Raw genomic sequence first — 23,118 nt, forward strand, 5'->3', positions numbered from 1 at the left:
GTCAACCGAAAGTCGTACTCCTCCACTGGGGTTAGGTGAGTGTCCTTTTTTCTTCCACCTTTAAATCTTTGCATAATACCAAATGGTTGAAATATATATATATATCTCTGTTCGGAAGCATACTGTTTATTTATTTTTCCTAATATATATAAGCAAACAGATAAGTTTTGTCCAGGGATTCTGTACACATATATAGTAGTTGGATGGGAGTGTCTCTGATAGACTGATAGGCACGTGAAAATATGTTACCTACCCACATCACCGGCCTGCTATAAATTTCACACTCTTGATCAACACTTTATGTTCGAGCCAATTAAAGCTTTCAATATTTGTGATCACATGCACCATGGCCCCCCTAGTAGACATATTTCTTCTTCGGGAGCTTGCTACAGCCATTATCCTCTTCTTCATCACCCGCTTTTCCGTTCGTTCACTCCTCCGAAATTCTAATCGGAAACTTCCACCGGGCCCTAAAGGGTGGCCGGTTATAGGTGCCCTTCCACTTCTAGGATCCATGCCTCATGTCACATTGGCTAACATGGCCAAAAAATATGGACCCGTCATGTACCTGAAAATGGGCACGTGTAACATGGTTGTCGCCTCTACACCGGATGCCGCACGAGCGTTTCTCAAAACCCTAGACATAAATTTCTCCAACCGTCCGCCAAATGCCGGCGCAACCCATTTAGCATATGATGCTCAGGACATGGTGTTTGCTGATTACGGGCAAAGGTGGAAGTTGCTTAGAAAGTTAAGCAACCTACACATGCTCGGAGGGAAAGCTCTTGACGACTGGGCTCAGGTTTGTTAAATCACTATTTATTTTAGAATTTGAATTCGAGACTTTACTCTTATATCAGATTAAAACTTAAAACTTTATTCATTTAATTTATATTATAACAGGTTCGAACAGTAGAGCTAGGCCACATGCTTAGAGCGATGAAAGAGTCGAGCAAGCAAGGGGAGGCGGTGGTAGTGCCGGAGATGTTGACTTATGCGATGGCGAACATGATCGGGCAAGTGATACTCAGCCGCCGAGTGTTCGTGACAAAGGGGGAGGAGTCTAACGAGTTTAAGGACATGGTGGTGGAGCTGATGACGTCGGCTGGGTTCTTCAACATCGGCGATTTCATTCCTTCGATTGCGTGGATGGACTTGCAAGGGATTGAGGGTGGAATGAAGCGGCTGCATAAACGGTTCGACGCGTTGCTGACGAAGATGATAGAGGAGCACACGGCTTCCGCTCATGAGCGCAAGGGGAAGCCGGATTTCTTAGACGTTGTCATGGCTAACCGAGAAAACTCCGCCGGCGAGAGGCTTACTCTGACCAACATTAAGGCCCTTCTGTTGGTAAGACCTTCATTTTAGTCATCTTTTTCAACGTACTATTATTCTTTTTTTTTTTTTTTTTTTTTAATCTTGATAGACATGATTAGATTGAAAACTAGGCTTGCAGGACAGCAGGGTAGACTTCACACCTGAAAGGCGGAAATTAATTGCAATCACTTGAAAGGATAATATTCCATTTCGAAGTACAGGAGGACAACCGCTTCACTATCCATTTGTTAAAATTTTTGTCTTTTGTTATTTTTTTAATAAAAATATTAACAAATAATTCAAATACAAAATAATTTTAGAAGTACAAAAAAAAAAAAAAAAAAATTATATTTATATCACATCATAACATTTTTTTTTTAATTAATAAGGAACAATTCTTTAACAAATTACATTAATAAACACAATTTACTTTTTTTTTTTTTTTTTTTTTGGTGGATTTGGATCTCCTATTATTTACTGTCCGAAAATGAGAGAGTAGAAATAGTAATAAGTATACTGGAGGTGTATTTTTGGAATAATTTTATAAGGTCTACTTGTGTCCTACTAAAAATGATGTGGCTATTAAAATTACAATTGAGTTTGTGATTGATCATTATTGAGTTTTGATCCAAGAGTGATTTTAATAGCCACCCCATTCTTAGTAGGACACAAGTTACTCATATTTTTAGAATAATTTTAAGAGGTTTACTTGTGTTCTACTAAGAGTGGTGTGGCTATTAAAATTAATATTAGGCTTGTGATTTATTATTATTGAGTTTTGATCCAATAGTGATTTTAATAGTTACCTCGTTCTTAATAAGACACAAATGAGTCATTTAGAATTATTTGTATTTTTATCATCTTAAAAAAATAAAAAGACAAAATATCTCTCAAATATAACTAATTAAAAAAGGTTATGTTACGACTTGACTGAGAAGGAGAGCACCTATTATTTATGAGCCGTGATTTAGCACGCCGTGAAGGAAATTTTTTTTTTTAATATTTTAATACCAAAAAAAATAGAAAAAAAAAGTTGCACTTGGTGCTGAGCACGCCGCGTGATCTTTTCATTCGCCCAGTATTTACTGGCCCTTTTGGTTTGGTGCAGCCGTGCAATACATGTTAAGTGGGTTGTTCAATATTTAATTAATACTTTATAACGAACGATCTAAATCGGGACAACAAATACCATAAAGAAAAGGACGGTTTGGACGATGGTTGGGGCTTGGCTACTCCTAAAGGGCTGTTTGGCTCCTCGGCTGGATTTAATTAATGGCCAAACCACTCCCTAAGCCCCAACCAAAAGGTGATTTAACCACTCCTCAATAAAATTTTTAGGGTAATTGAACCACCTCATTGGGTCGCTGGATCGCTCCAAAAACTCCAAGCTAGCCTTTCTTTATCTTATTTTTTTTGTGATTTATTGTTTATGTGCCATTTATTTTAAAGGAACCCCTCAAATAAAATGTATTATACTATAAACTAATTACATCCTTATTTTTTCGTGCTTTTTGATCGAAGAACTTATTTACCGCCGGCACCGACACATCATCGAGCATAATTGAATGGGCTCTTGCGGAGATGTTAAACAACCCAAGCATCCTCAAGCGGGCTCACGAGGAGATGGATCAAGTGATCGGCAGGAGCCGCCGCCTGGAGGAAACAGACATACAAAAGCTCCCATATCTCCAAGCCATCTGCAAAGAAACCATGCGAAAGCACCCCTCCACGCCGCTAAATCTCCCGAGGGTCTCAACCACAGCATGCGAAGTGGACGGCTACTACATTCCCAAGAACACAAGGCTGAGTGTGAACATATGGGCAATCGGGCGCGACCCCGACGTGTGGGAGAAGCCGCTGGATTTCACGCCAGAGAGATTTTTGAGTGGGAGAAACGCAAAGATTGATCCCAGAGGAAATGATTTCGAGTTGATTCCTTTTGGGGCCGGGAGGAGGATTTGTGCAGGAACGAGGATGGGGATTTTGCTGGTTGAGTACATTCTTGGCACTTTGGTGCACTCTTTCGACTGGAAATTGCCAAATGGTGTTGAGCTAAACATGGACGAGAGCTTTGGGCTGGCGCTGCAAAAATCGGTGCCCCTTGCAGCAATAGTTAGCCCACGGCTATCTTCAACTGCATATGTTTCTTAATTAAGCTAAATTATGGAGTTATATCATCCTAAGCATTGGCTTAGGATTCCCCCTAATTAGGTTTGCTTAATTAATAAGTTGGTATAGCTAGCTATCTCTATCTAATGCATTTATGATATTCTCCTTTCGAAATTAAGTGATGTTTCCCTCTATGTTTATCCTATTGTCAATAAAGTAATTATGAATGTATGAGGCTCTCTCTCTCTCTCTCTCTCTCTCTCTCTATATATATATATATAAGTTATTCGGTATTAAGAAATATTAATGTTTGACAGTTTGAGTAATGAAATATATATATATATATATCTCTTCTAATCTCTGAAACCAACTCTCTCTCTCTCTCTCTCTCTCCATGGTACCTGAAAAATACAAAAAAATTACATATAAGATTTGAGTAATTTTTTTTTTTTTTTTTTTCTCATTTGGGTTAAGCATTTGTGTAGATCCATTGGAAAAAAACTGAATCTGGAAGAGATTTGGGTTCGATGATCTGTAGATCACTTTGGTTATTGGATATATTTTAAACAAAAGTGTTATCATTAATTCCTCAGTACTTAATAAGGATTTGGTTGTTTTGATCCCATGCATGGATTCTCGTAATTTCCAAACTTGCATACATTCGATAAGAATATATGTTAATGACTTTTCCTGTAAAATTGCTCTTATAATACATTAATTAATTAATTAACTAATCCTCGTTGTCCTTCCCAATAAAGTTTTTTCTTAAACTAATTATGCCATTTTAAAAAAGATGTCTTCAATTCTTTGTTTGATTCTTTTAAACGATCGATCCAGGACCTTCAGTTGCACAACTACAAGTCAATTGTAGGAGCATGCGCGCATATATATATATATATATATATATATATATATATATATTGCATGGTGCATACTGCATTACACAAATTTATGTACGTGGCCGACCGTGATTTCTTTTCTTTTTTTCAAAAAAAAAAATTTATTATAAAAAATGATTGCCAATGTCTCACCTCGTCGATCGGTCCAAGAGGATCCATCCTACGTATACGGGTCAATTCTTTAGGATTTAACTGGGATCTTATTAGCTATGTTTGCCAACAGCCGGGGCTGGCACTATAGTTGGAACGGTACTATTCTAGCTACCGTGCCAACAGCAAAAATTGACTTTTTACTTAAAATTTTTTTTTAAAAGGAAAATGTTTAAAAAAAAAAAGAAAAAAGAAAAAAGAAGGAGAAAGATGGGTGGTCGAACCACCCCCATGGCCAAGGGGGTGTGGTCCGGCCACCCTCTTGACCAACAAAAAAAAAAAAAAAAAAAAAAGATCGGATGCATTTGGGGGTGGCCAGACCACCCCCAAGGGGCTGGGGGTTGTTTCGGCCACCCCATACATTTCACACCTGGAAAGGAAGTTCAAAGTACAATTCTTTTCAAAGATGCTAATCAAGTGATATTCTAGTTTTTTGTACTTATATTCTTCATTAATACTTACTGGCTGCTTCCATACATTGCCTGTCATTATACATATATATATATAACATGTGCGTTCATTTAATGCGGCTCGTACGTAGTCTTCTTTTATTTGGTAAGAAAATTGGAATTGTGGGTCACAAGTGAAGCCCAAGAAACAAACGCATATCCAAAATGTCAACAAAATAAAAATAAAAAAATTATTAAAAAAATAAAAATAAAACCCAAAAAAAATTAAATATTAAAAAAAAAAATTGAGGCCAAGTTGCCCATTTTTTGGCCCAATCAATTGGTTCTTGTGGTCTTGTTTGATGACCTAGACCCATCTAAGGCCCATTTGTTGACCATACCTATGGGCTATTTGTTGGCCCATTTATGTTTGGCCTTTGAGGTATTGTTTAAAAATTTAGGCTTATTTAAGGCTCATAGTTGACCTCATTTCATACCTTTGTTGGCCCAAGATTTTTGGCCTGTTTTTGTTAAAGGCCCATCTTCGATCACCGTCGTCAACTGTTGCCATCTCCAACCAAAAAAACAAAAGAAGAAAAAGAAGAAAAATCAAACTCAACCTTCTAGAATCTTCCACCTTGAGTTTGAGAGGGAATGTTAAAATATATTGTGACATAAATTTAATAGTAGATTCATCAATTCAGTATGGAGATTATTAAAAAAAAAATGAATTCTATCATTTCTCTTTATATTATGAGTTTTTATTTCAACACTTAATGTAATTGATTATAATCAACGTACAAATAGGGAATTTGTATTGTAAATTCATCCATTGAATAAGACCAAATGCAGTGTGAACGACGTAGCTCATAAACTGAATCATGTAAAATTTTATGTCTTTATTTTATTATTCCACTATTTTCTTTAATTTCCATTGCATTATCTTTTTCTTTCAAAGAGGAGCTCCTCCAGAAAAAATGAACCGCCTAATATTAGCCCGAGCAGGAAGAAGATTCCACACAACCTTCCAAAGAAGGAGTTTCAATCTGAATTTTAAGACCCCGAAGGGAATTCCAAGCTTCCTCAGTAAGAGGAGAAGTTCTGCCACCCAAAGATCTAGAGGAAGACAATTCACATGTTTTTTTTTGAGGACCTCAAAGACAATTCAATGAGGAAGACAATTCCTCAGTGAAAAGCACTTTTTTTTTTTTTTTTTGTGACACATATCACTTTATTATATGAGTTTGTATAAATTAGCTATAAAACAATTTGTGGCTAATTCTTGTCCTTTAGTATAGGGGTGTGATGTGATGGAGTAATGGTACAAGTCTCACTTATGTCAATACTCTTGTGTTCTTCTAAGGATGATGTGACTCTTAAAATCACCATTGGCATTGTGATTGATCACTATTTTATTTTGATCAAATGGTGATTTTAGAAGCCACCTCATTTTTTTAAGAACATAAAAATGATACAAAAGTGACTTATAGAATTACTAGTGCGAGGGGGTGAGATGTAGATATAGTGTTATAACTTTTCTCAAAAATAAAAATAATTCTAAAAGTTGATATGCACTGCTAAATCATTTCTCAACATAATTAACACTCATTTCTCATAGTGCTTCATAATTAACTTTATTGACAATAGGATTAAACATAGAGGAAACATCACTTTCAAAAGGAAAATCATAAGAACTCAAAAAAAAAAAAAAAAAAAAAATCATAAAGGGAGTAGATAACCGACTTATTAGTTAAGTAGACCTAATCAGTCTATAATATTTAAGCTTAATAATTAATTAAGCATATGCACTCAAAGATAGCCGTGGGGTAATTGAATTTCAACCCCGACTCTACAGTTTACCATTCGATTCATTGAATATTCCAAAAAAATTACCCAATAGGTTATTGTTTATTATTATTATTATTATTATTATTGGAAGCCATTGCTTTAAGAAATGATAAAAATCATTCTCTCAATCATCTTTGTATAGTGAATGAGTGAATCTACCATTAAATTTTTGTGAAACTTACATGAGTCTACAAATCCAATTATGGATCCATTAGATTTGTAAAAAGAGATAGTTGAGAGAATGATTTATAACATGACTAACGTGAACGACTATTTGAATTCTATAGACTTTGGTTATTATGGCTATTGGTTAAACATAAAGTGTTATCATTCCTCAATTAATTTTAAGAAGGATTTGGCTGTTATCCCATTCTCATAATTTTCAAACTTCCATACCCATTAGCATATATACATATACTTTCGACAAAGCCCTTATAAGTTTCAAAAACTACATTAACTAATTATCCTTGTTCTCTTTCCCATTAGGGTTTAGTTTTTCTTAAACTAATTATTACGCTATTTATAATTAAAAAAAGATATCTTCTTTATTTGACTCTTTTAAACGATCGAGGACCTTCGGTTGCGATCAACTAGAAGTTGATTAGGTGCATGCATGCATGCTGCCTAACACAAATATTTATGGCCGACCATGATTTCTTTTTTAATTATAAAAAATGATCACAATGTCTCACTTCGATTGTCGGTCTTAGGATATTCCATCTTTAGTAATCTGCAATTTTTAAGGATTAATTAACTGGGGACCTTACATATTGGTATTTGGTAATGGGATTTTATTATTATTATTATTATTTTATAATTGAATAAGGAAAATGATTGGTAATGGGAACTTGTTTGAATATATATATATATTGTTAGGTGGATTCTTAAGGCCCTAGTGCTTTTTCCATTAATTTTTCCTTTGCTTTATTTTAATTAATTTAGTTTTGTTAAAATTTAATCACTCCATCACTCCACTCTTAGTGGAAAACAAAAACCGAAGCATTTTATTTTTTATTTTTTATTTTTTGCACAATAATAAAAATTTTACTTTAGTGTCTACAATTCCCTGATGATTAACCTCAGTCTTACTGATAATTTGTTACTTGCGATAGCTTGTACTTGTGATTTACAATCTTTTTAACGCAACAAGCTTTTGACCTCGGTCGTTGTAGTATAGTGGTAAGATTGCAAAACCCACTTGGGTTTCTATAACAATACTCCACCATTAACTATAAAATGCAAAAATTAGTACAAATACAGTATGATAATGCTTAGTTTAAAAAAATAAAATTGCACATTTGATCTATTATCAAGGACACGAAGGGGATAACGGGGTGACATTTAGTATTACTCAAAGAAGGACTATATTTACCTGCTTCACTATAGATAGGGGTGAGGAGTTTGGAGAAGCAACGGTTGAGGCAAAAAATGGAGGTCTCGTAGCTCTAGGAGCATAATAAGCCTAATCAGGAAACACTTATTATTCATAGTGAAAAAAATTCATAAATTCAATATATATATATTAAAATTAAAAAAAAAAAAAAAAAAAAAACTGAAGCATATTATCATCACAAACCTACATAGAGCTCGACCAATCAGGATAATGTGTTGTTGGTATTTCCTGTAGATACAATCATACAAATGCGAATGCTTTACAACACACAAAAAAATAAATTAAATAAATTAAAAATTAAAATTAAAATTAAAAGGAAGGCGAAAATACTAGTAATGACAGTTTAATGATCAATTCAACTTTGTTTAGCGGAATTTAGACTTTGTTGAAAGTGAGCTTCCCAAAAAGAGGCAAAAGTTACAACTAGTCTCCAATGAAATTCAAAACCAGGACTTACGGGTGATAAATAAAGCATAGAGAAAATAGGTCGCGCAGAATAAAGATAAGTTTAACTAATAGTTACTTAAAAAGATTTAGAACAATTGACATTTAGAACTTGCTCAAGGATCATGATTCCTACCATTGCCTTTATAATAAGAGGCCTTCGATGGAACTTGCATGTCTGAACAGGTATTTGGACAATCCAAATACCTGTTCATGCAAATGAACTCCATCTGCTGCCTCTCATAATTATAGGAGATCTCTTGCAATTCTCTGCTCAATTCAACTCGACTATGAAGTTGGTTTCAAAAACCAATTTTTTACATCAATGAGACATAAATCTCTCTCAACTAAGCCGCCCAATCATATGTGACATAATTTATCAAGAGAAATGTTAAACTTACAATCACATTTTACAAAAAAATTTACAAACTAATGTGACACAACATGATTGGATATAAGATAAATTCAAATTTTGAGAAATTCAATCATATCGTACCATATTAGTTTATAAATTTTTTTTTGTAAAATATATTTGTAAGCCTAACATTTTCCATTTATCAATAACCTTGTGAACGTTGTTTGTTTGTGGCTCCTAATTTTTTGTACTTATATTCTTCATTAATACTGGCTGCAGCTTCCATACATTGCCTGTCGCTGTCAAAGTCAAATTCTTGTCATTTATTTAGACAATTCTTCAGTCCATACAAAAACCGTACGAAACAATGAAGGCATGTCATTGAAAGGTAAAATTTGCTTAAAACAATATTGTTAAACAATGTGAAAGCCTTTGATTTTGTACTTAATCAATGCAGAATGAAACCTACAACCACTTTCAGAGAAAAAAGATAATAATTGATAATAACAGTCATTTCCTGATCTCAGTATGGTTGCATAGCCTTGTTTAATTTGAAAAAAGAGACTCATATATAGTAGAAAGAAAACTACTGGAGAAAAACACCTTACAGTTCCATTTTGTTTTTCAGTTCCTTTTTACAAATACAAAGCCAGTGACTGAGGCTACATTGCCCTCCCTGAAATGAGAGGCTTGGGAGGGGACAGAGATCTAATTTCAGGTGCAGAACTGGGGAAAAGAGTGTTCAGCTTGTGCATGAGGATATCAGAGCTTGAAGGAATCTCATTTAGAAGAAATTGTTGAACAATTGGCTTCTTAAACCACTCCATGACAGAATCTCCAGGGGCCCTTAGAACCACCTTACTAACCTCAAAAGGAGATTCTACTGAGCTCAATATCTGTGCAACCACAATCTTCAAGGTAGGTCCTGTAACCAATTTAATGCGTCTTGGGACAACACCATAATACAACATGCGCTTTCTGAATCTATGGAGGGTGTGCACAACTGCTACAAGAGCAGCTCCAACCGACAAGTTTCTAACATCAAGGGACCAAGCAATATGCTGATCAAAGACTATTGCCTTTGGGAAAAGCTTATTCTCATAGGCAACTTTCCAAACACATCGGGCTCGGTTTATCTGACCCATAAGAACGAGATAGTTAAGAAGAACATTGACATAGTACCTCGCAGCCCCCTCTTCCAACTCATAATCAATGCTCTGAAAGAATTCCCTCACAAAAGATAAAACTGGTTGTTTCCTCTGTTCTGGGCCTGTAAAGAGTCCACACATGAAAGAGTGTGCCTTATGTTTTGTAGCACTAAGGATAGACATCAAATGCTTCTCATTCTCCTCTTCCTGGCATCTCACAAGATGAGCTAAAATGGATGTGTATAGTATGAGATCAACTTTTGCAGCAGCATTCACATATGTTTCAAGGAGAGGCTTGGCTGACTCAAACAAACCATTCTTCATACATGACTCAAACAATTGTCTTATGATAAAATTATTTGTTCTAATACCTGATGAACCCATGAAGCGTAGCCACCTCAAAGCAAGATCAACAGAACCATCCTTGATATACACCATTAAAACATCACTAGCACTCACATCAACAGAAAACCCCATGGCCTTCATTTCGAGTAAAATTTTGGCAGCCACATCCACAAGCTTCTTGTTGGCCAGGAGAGTCAAAAGGGCAGTATAAGTACTTAGACCTGGTCTCAAACCTGCATTTGTCATCGAGTTATAAAGCTTCATGGCAGAATCTACTTGTCCAGAGGCAGAATGCATTTCCAAGAGACAAGAATATGTAGATGGGGTGGGTAGAAATCCAGCCTTCTCCATATCTGTAAAGGCAGACATCGCAATATCAAGCTTCCCCGATTTGGCATGTGATTCAACAATCAACGTGTACAACCCAAAGTTAGGCCTGAAGCCTGCTTTCTTCATCTCATCCCAAAGCCTAAGAGCAGCATCTAACTTCCCGGCCTTCACATATGACTCAATCAAAGAAACATACATGGTAACAGATGGTCGGTGCCCATAACCCTGCATTTCCATGTACACCTTCATTGAGGTGTCCAACCTCCCAGCTTTCCCCATTGAATCAACGAGGGAAGAGAAGATGTTAAACCCAGGCCGGAAATTCCTCTCTTTCATCTCTTGGAAGAGCCTGAAAGCAGCATCAAGGCGGCCTGATTTTGCCAAACTTGGTATCATCAACTCATAGGTTGACCCATCCAACAAACATCCCGCTGCTTCCATGCTTCCATATATCTCAAACGCCTTATAAGGCAAACCCTTATTCAAAAACAGCGTAATAAGAGAGTTATATGTCTGAGGATCAATTTTACAACCCGAATCTTGAATCTTCTTAAAACAACAAAATGAAACCTCCAATTTCTCAGCTTTAGCCAAATACTGGATTACCCGATTATATGCACCAAAGGAGAAAATCCCATTATTACTGGAATCATGAACCATTTCGTCAAACAATGATTGGATCCCATCGAAATCCCTATTTTGGTTTAACCCATCAAACAGCAACACATAACACTCATCACTTGGTGAATACCATGACTGCGTCTTAGCCCATCGAAACAAGCTCAAGGACATCTCACTATCCTTAATGACCTTGAAGGCTTGGATAATGTGAGTCATATTTGGTACAAATTGGAGTTTGTCCAGCTGGGTCTCCAACTCTGGCCCCCATTTCCACCTCTTCACAACCTCAACAATCTTTGCAACCGCCGAGGCATTCAAAAATGGCTTCTTTAGCCCACCCACCATCACATGGTCATCAAGCCCTGGCTCAACTGACCGTATACCTTTACCACTGTAAATAACACTCCCTGATTCATCTAAATACTCTATCTCCTCAGTCCACTCACCAGACCCACCATCACTGGTCCTCTCGGAGCAGTAATTCCTGCTAAAACTAGGTTTAAAAACATGGTCTATAACAGAGTTCGCGTCATTTGGTCCAGAAAGTTTGTGGGGAATTAAACTGAAACCCAATGTAGAGCTCAAAAATCTGAAACTTTTGCAATGGCTATTCAGTTTAATTGTGCAAAGGTTAGGGTTTGTTGAACTGAAAGAGTGAAATGAAGAACTACAGCTAGAACTAGGGTTTTTGGTGAGTGAGTAGAGATTTCTACGGCACAATTTCCTACAACGAATCATTTGTAATGACCACCACTGTAAGGAGCGGAGCGAGGTGTTACGATCCTAACTATCCCACGTCGCTTCACTCTTGGGAGTTGGGGCTGTGAGGATCGATTAAGGTAGGCAAGTTACCTGTGAAAAGGTCGTGCTCACGGTGGTGTTGGGCGTTGGTGACGATATGGGTGCTGCGGTGTTGCTCCGGTGGTTTTTTTTCTCTAGTGTCTGGTAGTGAAGTGAGGAGTGCGGCGGTGTGCAGCCGTGGGAAGCAGCCGTTGGCACTGCAATTCCGTTGTGCTATTTTGTGAATCGTGCGTTTGGGTTAATTCGTTGAAGAAGCGGCCTGTTTGGTTGCAGCGTTTGTCAGTAGTTCTTATTCCAGTTTATAGATACCTTATTGCCGTACAGGTACTCTCTTATTCCGTTTAATGCTCCACCTACAGGCTAGGCACAATCTCTCACTTTTACATGCTCATTTCTCCGCACTTATAGGTGACTTTAAAATTACCATTAAATTAAATCTAATAAAGACTTATCACAAATTCAATGATAATTTTTGAAGTCATTTATAAGTATGAGAAAATTAGTGTGAAGAAATGAGAGTTTGTACAACCTTTATCTTCCGTTTTTTGTATAAGAATTGTGTTTGTTCTGTAGCAGGAATAGATAGCCCTTATTCTAGTTTATCGTATTCGGAGTATTCACAAAAAAAAAAAAAAAATTGTATGCCCTACATACGCCATGATGATTTGAGAATTCAACTCAACTTTAAGTTTCAGCGAAAGCCTCTCATAATTACAGGAGATTCTACGTAAGGTTGTCTATGCACAAATTCATTTTCTGGAAACCATTTTACGTTGAAGTAAACAGAGCATAAATCTAATAAAAACTTATCACAAATTCAATGATAATTTTTAAAGCCATTTATAAGTGTGAGAAAATTAGTGTGAAGAAGTGAGAGTTTGTACAACATTTCTCTTCCGTTTTTGGTATAAGAATTGTGTTTATTTTGTAGCAGGAATAGATAGCCCTTATTCTAGTTTATCGTATTCAGAGTATTCACCAAAAAAGAAAAGAAAAATTGTATGCCCTACATACACCATGATGATTTGAGAATTTAATTCAATTTTAATTTTTAAGTTTCACCGAAAGCCTCTCATAATTACTGGAGATTCTACGTAAGGTTGTCTCTACACAAATTGCAGAAAATCTCTTGTAATTATGAGAGGCCTTTGATAAAGAGTCCATTTGCATGAATAAATGTTCGGATAGGTAGATTCTATTGAGGGCCTCTTACAAAGACAATGGTAGAAAACCCAATTTTATTTTTTTGGTAAAAGAAACCCAATCCTTGATTAAGTTAGAATGTCAATTGTTCAAAATCCTTTTAAATAAGTATTGGTTGACTAACTTGACTTATCTTTATGCTGGCTCATTTTCTGTTTGATAATTCATTTGAGGCCAGTTATAACTTTGGCCTCTTTTTTAGGGGCTCACTTTCAATAAAATTCAAATTGGGCTAACCAAAGTTGAATCCGTCATCAAACTATCCTTACTAGTAGAAACGGGTAATTTTTTATAAATTTTATATGAGTAATGATATATTTCACACCGGCGTGAATGAACAATAATCATGGCAGGCATGCCACATCACTTGGTGATTTTAAGAACAAGCTTTAAGATTTTTCTTCCTCGACTCTCTTATAAGCTAGACATTGCTAGTAAATGCTGAAGGAAGGGTGCGACTTATGCCCTTAGTGTAAAGACTTCATATTATAATGCTAAAAACATATAGTTTTGCTTGATCAACAATTTTTCTTTTTCTTTTTTCTTTTTTTCCTTTTCAGAACAAACAACCCAAAACTTTTACTTCACAAAGTACACATAATTACTTTCACCTTTACTGCACATCTTTTCAAACAAAAACAAAAGGCACCCTCTAAAAGCATTAACGAACGAAGCCTAATCTATAAGAAGTTAATCTGCAAACCAAGACATCAATTATAAAGTTAGTACCTACAAATATATATATAAAGTTAGTGCGTACACTGATTTAAGGATTAATTTATTTAACCCCCGCACATCATAATTCAAACCAAAAGCTCTTATCATTTTTCACCATGAATGTCTGGTTTGCACACAATAGAAGACTGACACTTGGGATTTCAAGACAACTGCTCAGCATAAAACCCAGATCTCCTCCGTCTAAATATATTCAATTGTTACACTGTAATCAAACTATTCAAGGTGTCACACAAAGGGGGAAATACGAAATACAGTAAAATGAATTGACTGAAAAAAAAAATAATAATAATAAAGAGAGTTCTCAGGGAAGTCTAGGAGGCAATGGCATAAATTAAGAACAGAGACTCTCTACTGGTCTTAAGAATACACAAGAAAAGGGTAATAAGCACATCTCTATTCCTCTTATCTTCCTTTCCTCCTCTCTAATATTTCACTTCTTTTATCTTTGATGACGAGTAAACAAAAGGAGTGTAAGAAATTATAAAATAATCAACCAATTAACTAGATTGTTAACTAGATTGAACAAATCTTAGAGCCCTAGCATTGGTTTCCCTATATTTCTATCCAAATTTTGAGAACCATGTTACTTTTTGCTTTTCTTTTCAAATGCATTCTACATAATACTATCTATTATTTTCCTATATCATTTAAATATTCTTTCTCTATGATCATCCATCCTGACTTTTGTGGTGTCTTTGAAGGAAGAGAATTATAGATGTTATGAGGACCGCGAGAGAATGGTGGTGGAACTAAGAATGGTGGTGGAACTAATGTCTTTCTTTTTCAAAACTCTTTTCCATTGGACAATTGCTCTAGATCTTACTATGCTTAGTTTTCATGATTTTCTTAACCTTCTTTCTCTCTCTAGTTAGGTGTTTTTCTTGTATACATCATGCGTACTTGAGTATGTACTTTTCAATAATATCTTGTCTACTCACAAAAAAAAAAAAAAAAATCATTAACCTCAGCATCTTCCTTCACCACCTTCGCCTCATCCCTCTACGACTCCCTAGCCATTGTTCTAATCTCTTCAAGTTTTCTCGCCAATTCGTCTTGCACATATCCAATTTCATTTTCACTCAACAAGAATTCCCCATTATTGTTTTCACCAATACCCAAATCCCAATTATCCAAATTCCTTTCTTTTCTCTTAGAATTGGCATCTCCCAGTACCCAAACAGCACAGAATGTTTGAAACACAAAGATTCCAACCAAATATGCACCGTATTTTAGGACAGACCTAGCCGAAAATTTACTGACGACGCCATCAAATTCCACTGATGTCTTAAAGACTCGAAATTCCTCAACTTTATTGGCGGCACAGGTTTCACTAGAGATTTCGTTGGTTGGAGACTCGGAATTGAGGTGGGGTTCAAGAGGGGTTTCAGTTTCGGGGGATACAATGGGAATTAAGGGGTCTGATATGCATTAATGGAAGGTGTGAGGGACAAGAGGGCTGCAAAATGCACACCCACCATAAAGTCATAATTTGGGTCACATTCTCCTGTGTTTTGAGGCAAACTCGTAATTGAAGGTCAAACTCCAAAAATATGAGTTAGTCACTGTAGGGGATGTTCCACATAAAGAGGAGCTGGCCAGTATTGTCAGTTGTAGCATCTTGGGTCTTCCTCTAGGTGCTCCTTTAAATCAAAAGCCCTTTGGGACGGGGTAGTCGAGAAAATGCAAAAAAGGTTGGCTAGTTGGAAGAAGATCTACTTGTCTAAGGAAGGGCATCTTACTCTCATTAAGAGTACGCTATACAATCTTCCTACATGTTTCTCATCCTTCTTCCAAGATTACCAGCAGGCATAACTAGGAGATTGGAGGGCCTTTAGAGAGATTTTATTTGGAATGGTCTAGGCGGTGGGAGCCTAAAATGCACCTAGTGAATTGGAAGACTATTTGCTCCCTAGTCCCTAGAGGGGGCTGGCTATAAAAAATTTCATGATGTTCAACAAAGCTCTCCTTGGTAAATGGCTTTGGAGATTTGGGCAAGAGGAAATATCTTTATGAAGACAGGTGATTGCTATAGAGCACAAGATCCCAAGAGGTGGTGGTTGGTGTTCAGAACCAGGAGAACCTTACGGGGTGAGTCTTTGGAGGAATATTAGAAACAGTTGGGGATCTTTTTCCAATTTTGTATCTTGCAAGGTTGGGGACAGTTCCCTCATTCACTTCTGGCATGACCTGTGGGGCGGAAAATAGGCTCTTACGTACTCATTTTCAGAATTTTATTCTATAGCCCTTAACAAAGAGGCCTTAGTGTCAGACTACTTGGACCTTTCCAGTTCTCTAATCCATTGGAATCCAAGCTTCATCAGGGGGGAAATTAGAATCTCTCGACTCATTTCTCAATCTATTGTACTCCTCGAAAACTCATCCAAGAGAAGTGGATAGTATGTCGTGGACACCAGCTAGCAGCCACGGTGTCATAGTTAAGAGCTATTATAAAATGTTACAGTCAGGTAAGCATTGTTCATTCCCCTGAAAAAGTAATTGGAAGGTTAAGGCCCCTCCTCGCATTTCTTTCTTCTTATGGACAATAACAAAGGGAAGAATCTTCATGGCGAATAACCTTAGAAGGCAGGCTTTCTCTCTAGCTAACTGGTGTTATCTATGCAAAAAGAATGAGGAAACTTCTAATCACCTTCTCATCCATTGCGAGTATACTACTGATCTCTAGCACTTGGTTCTTAACATATTCGTGGTTTCTTGGGTGATGCCTAGTAACATCCTAGAGCTACTTCATCGCTGGAAATTTCAAGGGTGGGGACACCACAAAGAGGCAATCTGGAAAGTTATTCCTCCTTTCTTAATGTGGAGCATTTGGAAAGAAAAGCATGGGCGCCTCTAGGAGGAAAGTGTGTCCAATGTGCTTTCTCGAAAAATCCTCTTTTCTGAAATCTCTTTTGGATTGGGTTATTTTACATGTTCCTAATTTTGACTCAGTGAATTAGGTTGATCTTATTAGTTTTTTTAGATTGTAGAAGTCTATAGGCTGTTCGAATCTCTTATATACTTTTTGTGTACAAGGGCTTTGCCCTTGTCTTTCAATAATAACAAAAAAGAATTATTATTATTATTATTCATCAAAAAAATGCTAGTGACCTTACAACTTATAATACCAAACAATGAACAACCAAATAACAAGTCACAACAAAGACTGCAATGATTATATCCATCCAAAAACATAAAAACCCTAACAACTTAAATACCGTATTGATTACTCCGGAAACAAGGTTTCCAAACTGTAACTAACTAACATAGTACCAAAGAAATCCTAAAAATTAATCACACAAATTGCACCAAACAATTCAATCAAAGGATTGATACTAACAACTTTGTGCATAGCAAGTTCACCATATTCAACCACGAAAACTTCAAAGAGTATTCAGAAGAAAAAATTATATGATTCATCTAATCGCCGCATTCGGTTCCACCACATAACTCTGCGACTAGAATTTCCCTAATTTGAGTTAAAAATAGGAAAAGAAAAATTAGAAGTAATAAATTTAAAATTTATCACGGCAATCGCATCCAATCAATTCCACGTATCGCACAAAAATCAGAGAAACCAAGAGAAAAATAACAGCTAAAAAGGATCATTGTCATATAATCTAATCAGTCTCAAACGTCAGATAAATCGTATACATACAGAAACAAACCCTAGATTTAGAAAAACCAAAGACGACGTCGCTTTGAGACATTCATGGTCTAATCTACTACTTATCTTTCGAGAGGCCGTACTTCTCCTGGAGCTTGGTGATCTCGTCCTCCTTCTTCTTGTGGTCGAACTTCTTGCTCATCTTGGCCTGCTGGTAGTAGAGCACGATGAGGTAGCGGTTGGCCACGTTGAAGCCGGAGAGGTGGTCGACAGCGGTCTTGGCGTCGTATATGTCCTCGTATACCACGAAGGCCGTGCCGCGCGTGTCCTTGCTCGTCCCCACCCGGATCTGCCGTATTGCCCCGTACTTCCCGAAGATGTCGTACATCTCCTCGCTCGATATGTTGAACGGCAGGTTCCGCACGTACAGCACACGGTTCACCTCCGGCGGAAGCCGCGTGTTTGCCTTCCTCAGGCTGATTGTCGCCATGTTTGGATGCCGAGAAAGTTTTGGCGAGAATTCGAAACTTATTTGGATGTCTCCATATTTCTATATTTATTTATATACAAATATAAGCCGACAAATCTGTCCACTGTATCTCGTGCTAGTCTATATAACCTATTCTGAATTTACAATTTTACTCTTTAAAAAATAAATAAATAAAAGAGGGACCTCCTCTCTACGAGGATTAAGGTTGGTGGTTGGATAATTTGGTTACGAAAATAAAATTTTCGTATTTCTCACTATCATGGTTGGTAAAGTCGGAATTTTCACCGACTTTTCCGTCAACTTTATTTTTTTGTTACCAACATGATTATGGTGACAGTTGGTAATGTCAGTTCGGTAATGTCGATAAGCAAATAAATGGAAAAGTTGGTCGGTAAAGTCAGTTCGATTAAAAAATGTTATTCTGTCTATCAAACCGAGTTTGTCAGAAATATAAAAAGTCAACTGCCTACCGACCATCAATTAAGCGGTGTCGGTAGGTGTTGGCTAGCTCTCGGTTGATACTCGGCCAGCAATTGGTAGGCGGTTATTTTGCATAACCCTAATGAGGACAATCAGCTACTCCACTATGAAGAAAGACAACCCTTTGAGGGTCAGCTGCCTCTTCAAGTAGGGGCGGCTGATTGTCTTTGTATGGCGAGCGGAAGTTGACTACCCCTCACTAGTAGGATAGTAAAGTTAAAAATATTTTACTTAAAATAGGCCTCAAAATGTTGGTATTGTTTATAGTTTTTTCAAGGGTCTCATACAAATTGGAGTAGACAAGATTAGGTTGATCAAGAGAATGCACCAAACAATTTTCCATACATTCATTCAGTTTCGTTTGTTAAAATGTTTACTTTTTACCTTTCGTTTTCTTTCTTTTCAAAACAAAAACATTAACAAACAACTCAAACACATAATATTTTTAACAACTCAAAAACAATTTTCAACTTAATGTCACATCATAGCATTTTTTTTCAACTCAAATACAAAAAATACCCGTAAAATGCATTAACATATCGAGTCATTAGCTGATTTTTTTGCTTTTTACAACTTTGTCTCGTTGAACGACCCAAACAAAGCAGCCCAGACCTAGCAAGTTTGGGACCATCAAAGGCAACCCAATCCAGTAGCCGGGCCATGATCTCTCCACGAAGACGCTAGAAGGTGCATAGATGTATATAAATAGTCAAATGACAAGCATAAGGTAAATAATTCGAATATTCTACATGCTCTATCACTAATACTCTCCCTACTAGAGTCTAGAAAGTGCTCTCCCTCTCGCTTCTTACTGACTTAGAGTACTTGTATTAGACTCCCTATAGGCCATTATCTTCCCTACGTTTAACTGTTTAAGAAAAATTTCAAAAAAATCACAAAATACATCAAAAGCCCTAAAACTGATTCTCTCTCCTCTCTCCTTCACATATCCCAACAATTCTCTCTCCTCTCTCATTAGTTACAATAATAAAAATAAATTGTATTTAATTCATATAGAGAAAAATAAGAGAACCTATTGTGAAGTGCGTTTTTATAGGGAATCAAAAAATAGTTTAATTCCTTAAATTGAGGGAAAATAGTTAGGAAGCTGCTGCTAGTGCTCGGCGTCATAGTCCCTCTAGTCAGGGACGGAGCCAGGAAATTTTATGGGAGGGGGCCAGCCAAATTTTTTTTTTTTTTTTCGGTTCTTTAGAATTTTTTTTATCAAAAAAAATTATTTTTGTTGTTTTTTATGAACTAAAGACTATCGTAAGAGCCAAAAAAAGTGGACATTTGAAAGTAAGGGCCAAAAATAAAAAAACTTAGTGGGTATGAGCCAACAAAATTAAAAATAGGGCCAATTTTTTTTTTTTTTTTTTTTTTTTGAAGGGGACAAATAACTAAAATTAAAACTTTAACTTTACTTTTTTTACTTTTTTTAATTTTTTTATTATTTTTCTTACTTATAATATTTTTTTTCCTTATTTTGGGGGGGACGATGGCCACCTCTGTCCTCCCCCCTCCCTCCGTCTCTGCCTCTAATCCTCCAGGCCTGATGGGCTTCTGACATTTTCTATCTCTTTTGCAAATGAAAGTCCTCTCTAAAAAGCAACTTGAAGTCACTGTAGTGATCCATATACCAACACGCATCTTTGGAGGTTAAACATGTACTACTAATAAATATGTGAGCCATATATATACTTTTAGATTTGAAAATATGTCAAAGAGCAGGCAAGGGTGCGCTTTTAAAAATGTAAGATTTTAAACCAAACGCTTAACTGCTCTTTTAAAGTTCATGTTTCCAATAATCGCATTTTGAAGTTGTTATTTTATTAAACAACACGTTTTGAAATTGGTAAACCAACAGACAATAGTTTGGATGGCCTGGTCTTGTCGGGCAACAAGGCTACAATAAGGGACATTAAATTTTCTACATTTTCAAACGGGTCCTTGGGGTGACACACTCTTTATTAAGTGTCTGTCTAATTTAGCAATTTCAAGACGTTAATTTTTTCTACATTTTCAAACCACACGTCTGTACCTACCATGCAAAAAGTAAATATTTCTACACTTTTAAACTGTCATTTTTTTTTTTTCAAACATATTCCTAAACAAAATACTTTGGGCGATCAAAGATTTTTCCCAATTAAAAAAAAAAAAAAAAAAAAAAAAAAAAAAACACACATCATCTAACTGAATCTCATGCAACTCCATAAACCATTGGCCATGCAGATTTTTTGCCTAAGATATCTCTCTGTCTCTCATATCGTGTACCTATCCTGAGTTTCCAACAGAGTTCGCGTTAATTCTGTTATTGCCACCATGCACGATATATGTAAACGGCTAGAAATGGAATTGCCCTACTCACTGTCCAACTAAACCATGCCATGTGGCAGAGCAACTTCCAAATGCTTCTCAAATGGAGACATATATAAATTATATTGTGAAACTTATAATGCACCACAATCCTTTTGTGCAAATCCCATCTTCTCCTCTGGGCAAAATGGAAAACCTGAAGGAGGTAAGCCCAACAATCTTCAAAAGTCATAAGAACATATACATCTTCCCTTTGTCTGAATGCCTTGTTGCAACCTTTTCAACAAGCATTAATTGTTTTTTTGATGAATTTAAGGTTTACTGTAACTTTATCTGTATGGAAAAGTCAATGTGTTTCTTTTCTTAACACATCCTTCATTTTTTTGTTGAACAAAATACCTGCAGATATCAACTTCACTACTCAATATTCATGAAAAGTTCCTCATTATGCAAACATGTCAACAGTTTTTGCTCTCTGTTTTTGAGAGTTTTCCTTTTTTTTACCCTATTTATACAATTTTCATTTTTATTTTGGGCAACGACTCGAATAATCAATTTTTCATGCAGCCACTCCATTACAAAAGGCATAATCATGCTTACCATCTCTTTCTCAATGCATGAGGTGAGACTAATATTCTATTTTGCTTTTGCTCTAAATTAGAAAAAAAAAAAATTAAAAAAAAAAAAATAGCACCCCAAAAAAAAAAGTACTTTTGTTACAAGGTTGAAACAAAATTCTTACTTGCCAATTTGAAAAAGAAAAAAGCAAAATGACATACTGATCAAAGCACACATATGTTTTTCTTTTTCTTTTTCTTATCTTTTTTGGCTATGCAAGAGCACAAATAGAGAAAGGAACTTGATTTTTTCTGCTAGTAAATATCAAAGATTTATGTGATAGTTATATGATAACTATCATGGTGAGCACATAAATTTTCATTTGTCTCTGGTAAGAGTTAAACCATTCAAAATGAGTTGCTTTTGCAGCTGTTTTATTTTCCATGTGGGCTCCCTTGCCTTCTAGACTACTTCCATAGTTTTATTTGAGTGTCCTGTCTTACTGTGAAGAACCTTCTTCTAATGCTGCACTTAAAGCCAGTTTCCTGCTCAATATCAGTATCTGAATTTCTTGAAATTTAACTTCTAGACAAACAATATTTAGCTGGAGGAACATTTCTTCTTGATTAAGGAGCCAAAACATTTTGAGCTTGCATTGGTCAATGTGCGTTGACCAAGGGATATTGACCAATCCAATCTCAAGATGGCATATAACTTGTTTTGAAGGAAGAATTTCTTAGTGTTTACAAAATATCAATGTGATTCTCATTGATATTTTGTTGAACACATGAGTTTCTTAGATGACATATATTAACCACTTAGATATTCTACATGTACAGAAAAATGGTTGGATGTCTGTTCCTCAATTTGGAGGGTGGGATCATAAGGCTGCAGGAGCTACAGACTATTCCATGGTATTTTCTCGAGCTCGAGCTAATAGGAAGCAGCACAAAACAGATTTGAGTGACTTCAAGCGAGCCAGCCTCGGGCACGAGCACGAGCACGAAACAGAGTTAATCAATGCGGCTCAGCATCAAGATGATTCGATTATGGTGAGCCTCCATTTTACAAACTCTTTGTTATAAAATGTTTGTTCCTTCCTAGTCTCCCAAATTTACTCTGTTTTCCTCACTTGGGGCTAATGCCATACTCATCTTGTTTTGGTCCATATCCCCTTGGTCAACGCACATGGATCATTACATGGTAGAGTATGCCCTAACAAGAAATGAGTTGTGGTTTTAGAAAGAGGAAGAATGGTACTAATACAATCCTCACATTCTTCTTTCTAATCATTCTATGTCTATGCCATGCAGAGGAAAAAGAAGATTCTGACCTACATCAATTGCTGCATTAAGCCTTGATTTCCTAAGATCAAGCCACTCCTCATTTTCAATCATCTTGCATGATTATGCTAAATTTTGAAGTCTGGCCTGTAAATTTATAGATGAAACATGTTCATCAAAAGAAGCATAACCAAAGCTTCTGTGTAATCTATCTCTCTTTTGGCTTATTGATTCTGCAAAATCTTTTAAGTGTACCACATATGCTATTCTATTTAGTATTTACTATGTTATAATGTG

The 23,118-nt window shown here is 36.2% G+C and overlaps 4 protein-coding genes across 4 annotated transcripts; 2 read left to right on the forward strand and 2 right to left on the reverse strand.

Annotated features, from left to right (window-relative positions):
* The first annotated feature begins 288 nt into the window (after positions 1-288).
* LOC132164054 (flavonoid 3',5'-hydroxylase 2) lies at positions 289-3,665 on the forward strand. The gene is made up of 3 exons (XM_059574463.2): positions 289-802; positions 904-1,350; positions 2,839-3,665. Exons 1-3 carry the CDS (start codon positions 347-349, stop codon positions 3,466-3,468), a joined length of 1,533 nt encoding a protein of 510 aa, XP_059430446.1. The 5' UTR covers positions 289-346; the 3' UTR covers positions 3,469-3,665.
* A 5,829-nt stretch (positions 3,666-9,494) lies between these two features.
* On the reverse strand, positions 9,495-12,351 carry EMB2217 (Pentatricopeptide repeat (PPR) superfamily protein). Its single transcript, XM_059574625.2, has one exon. The coding sequence runs from the start codon at positions 12,084-12,086 to the stop codon at positions 9,567-9,569; it is 2,520 nt and encodes an 839-aa protein (XP_059430608.1). The 5' UTR covers positions 12,087-12,351; the 3' UTR covers positions 9,495-9,566.
* A 5,325-nt stretch (positions 12,352-17,676) lies between these two features.
* Positions 17,677-18,280, reverse strand: LOC132164329 (RNA-binding (RRM/RBD/RNP motifs) family protein). The gene has a single exon (XM_059574822.2). It carries the CDS (start codon positions 18,182-18,184, stop codon positions 17,813-17,815), a length of 372 nt encoding a protein of 123 aa, XP_059430805.1. The 5' UTR covers positions 18,185-18,280; the 3' UTR covers positions 17,677-17,812.
* A 2,865-nt stretch (positions 18,281-21,145) lies between these two features.
* LOC132163324 (RPM1-interacting protein 4 (RIN4) family protein) lies at positions 21,146-23,088 on the forward strand. The gene is made up of 3 exons (XM_059573572.1): positions 21,146-21,185; positions 22,378-22,590; positions 22,852-23,088. Exons 1-3 carry the CDS (start codon positions 21,168-21,170, stop codon positions 22,897-22,899), a joined length of 279 nt encoding a protein of 92 aa, XP_059429555.1. The 5' UTR covers positions 21,146-21,167; the 3' UTR covers positions 22,900-23,088.
* Positions 23,089-23,118: the final 30 nt, after the last annotated feature.

This window comes from Corylus avellana, chromosome 8, assembly GCF_965113065.1.
Source record: "Corylus avellana chromosome 8, dhCorAvel1.hap1.2, whole genome shotgun sequence".
Taxonomy (NCBI): Eukaryota; Viridiplantae; Streptophyta; class Magnoliopsida; order Fagales; family Betulaceae; genus Corylus; species Corylus avellana.

What these genes read in the sequence shown, in the direction of transcription:
- LOC132164329 (XM_059574822.2), bottom strand. Translation starts at nt 18,184, where the DNA reads ATGGCGACAATCAGCCTGAGGAAGGCAAACACGCGGCTTCCGCCGGAG.
- LOC132163324 (XM_059573572.1), top strand. An exon ending in ATCAAGATGATTCGATTATG is followed by an intron (nt 22,591 to 22,851) that starts GTGAGCCTCCAT and finishes TATGCCATGCAG; the next exon opens with AGGAAAAAGAAGATTCTGAC.
- LOC132164054 (XM_059574463.2), top strand. Translation starts at nt 347, where the DNA reads ATGGCCCCCCTAGTAGACATATTTCTTCTTCGGGAGCTTGCTACAGCC. An exon ending in CTCTTGACGACTGGGCTCAG is followed by an intron (nt 803 to 903) that starts GTTTGTTAAATC and finishes ATATTATAACAG; the next exon opens with GTTCGAACAGTAGAGCTAGG. An exon ending in ACATTAAGGCCCTTCTGTTG is followed by an intron (nt 1,351 to 2,838) that starts GTAAGACCTTCA and finishes TTTTGATCGAAG; the next exon opens with AACTTATTTACCGCCGGCAC.
- EMB2217 (XM_059574625.2), bottom strand. Translation starts at nt 12,086, where the DNA reads ATGATTCGTTGTAGGAAATTGTGCCGTAGAAATCTCTACTCACTCACC.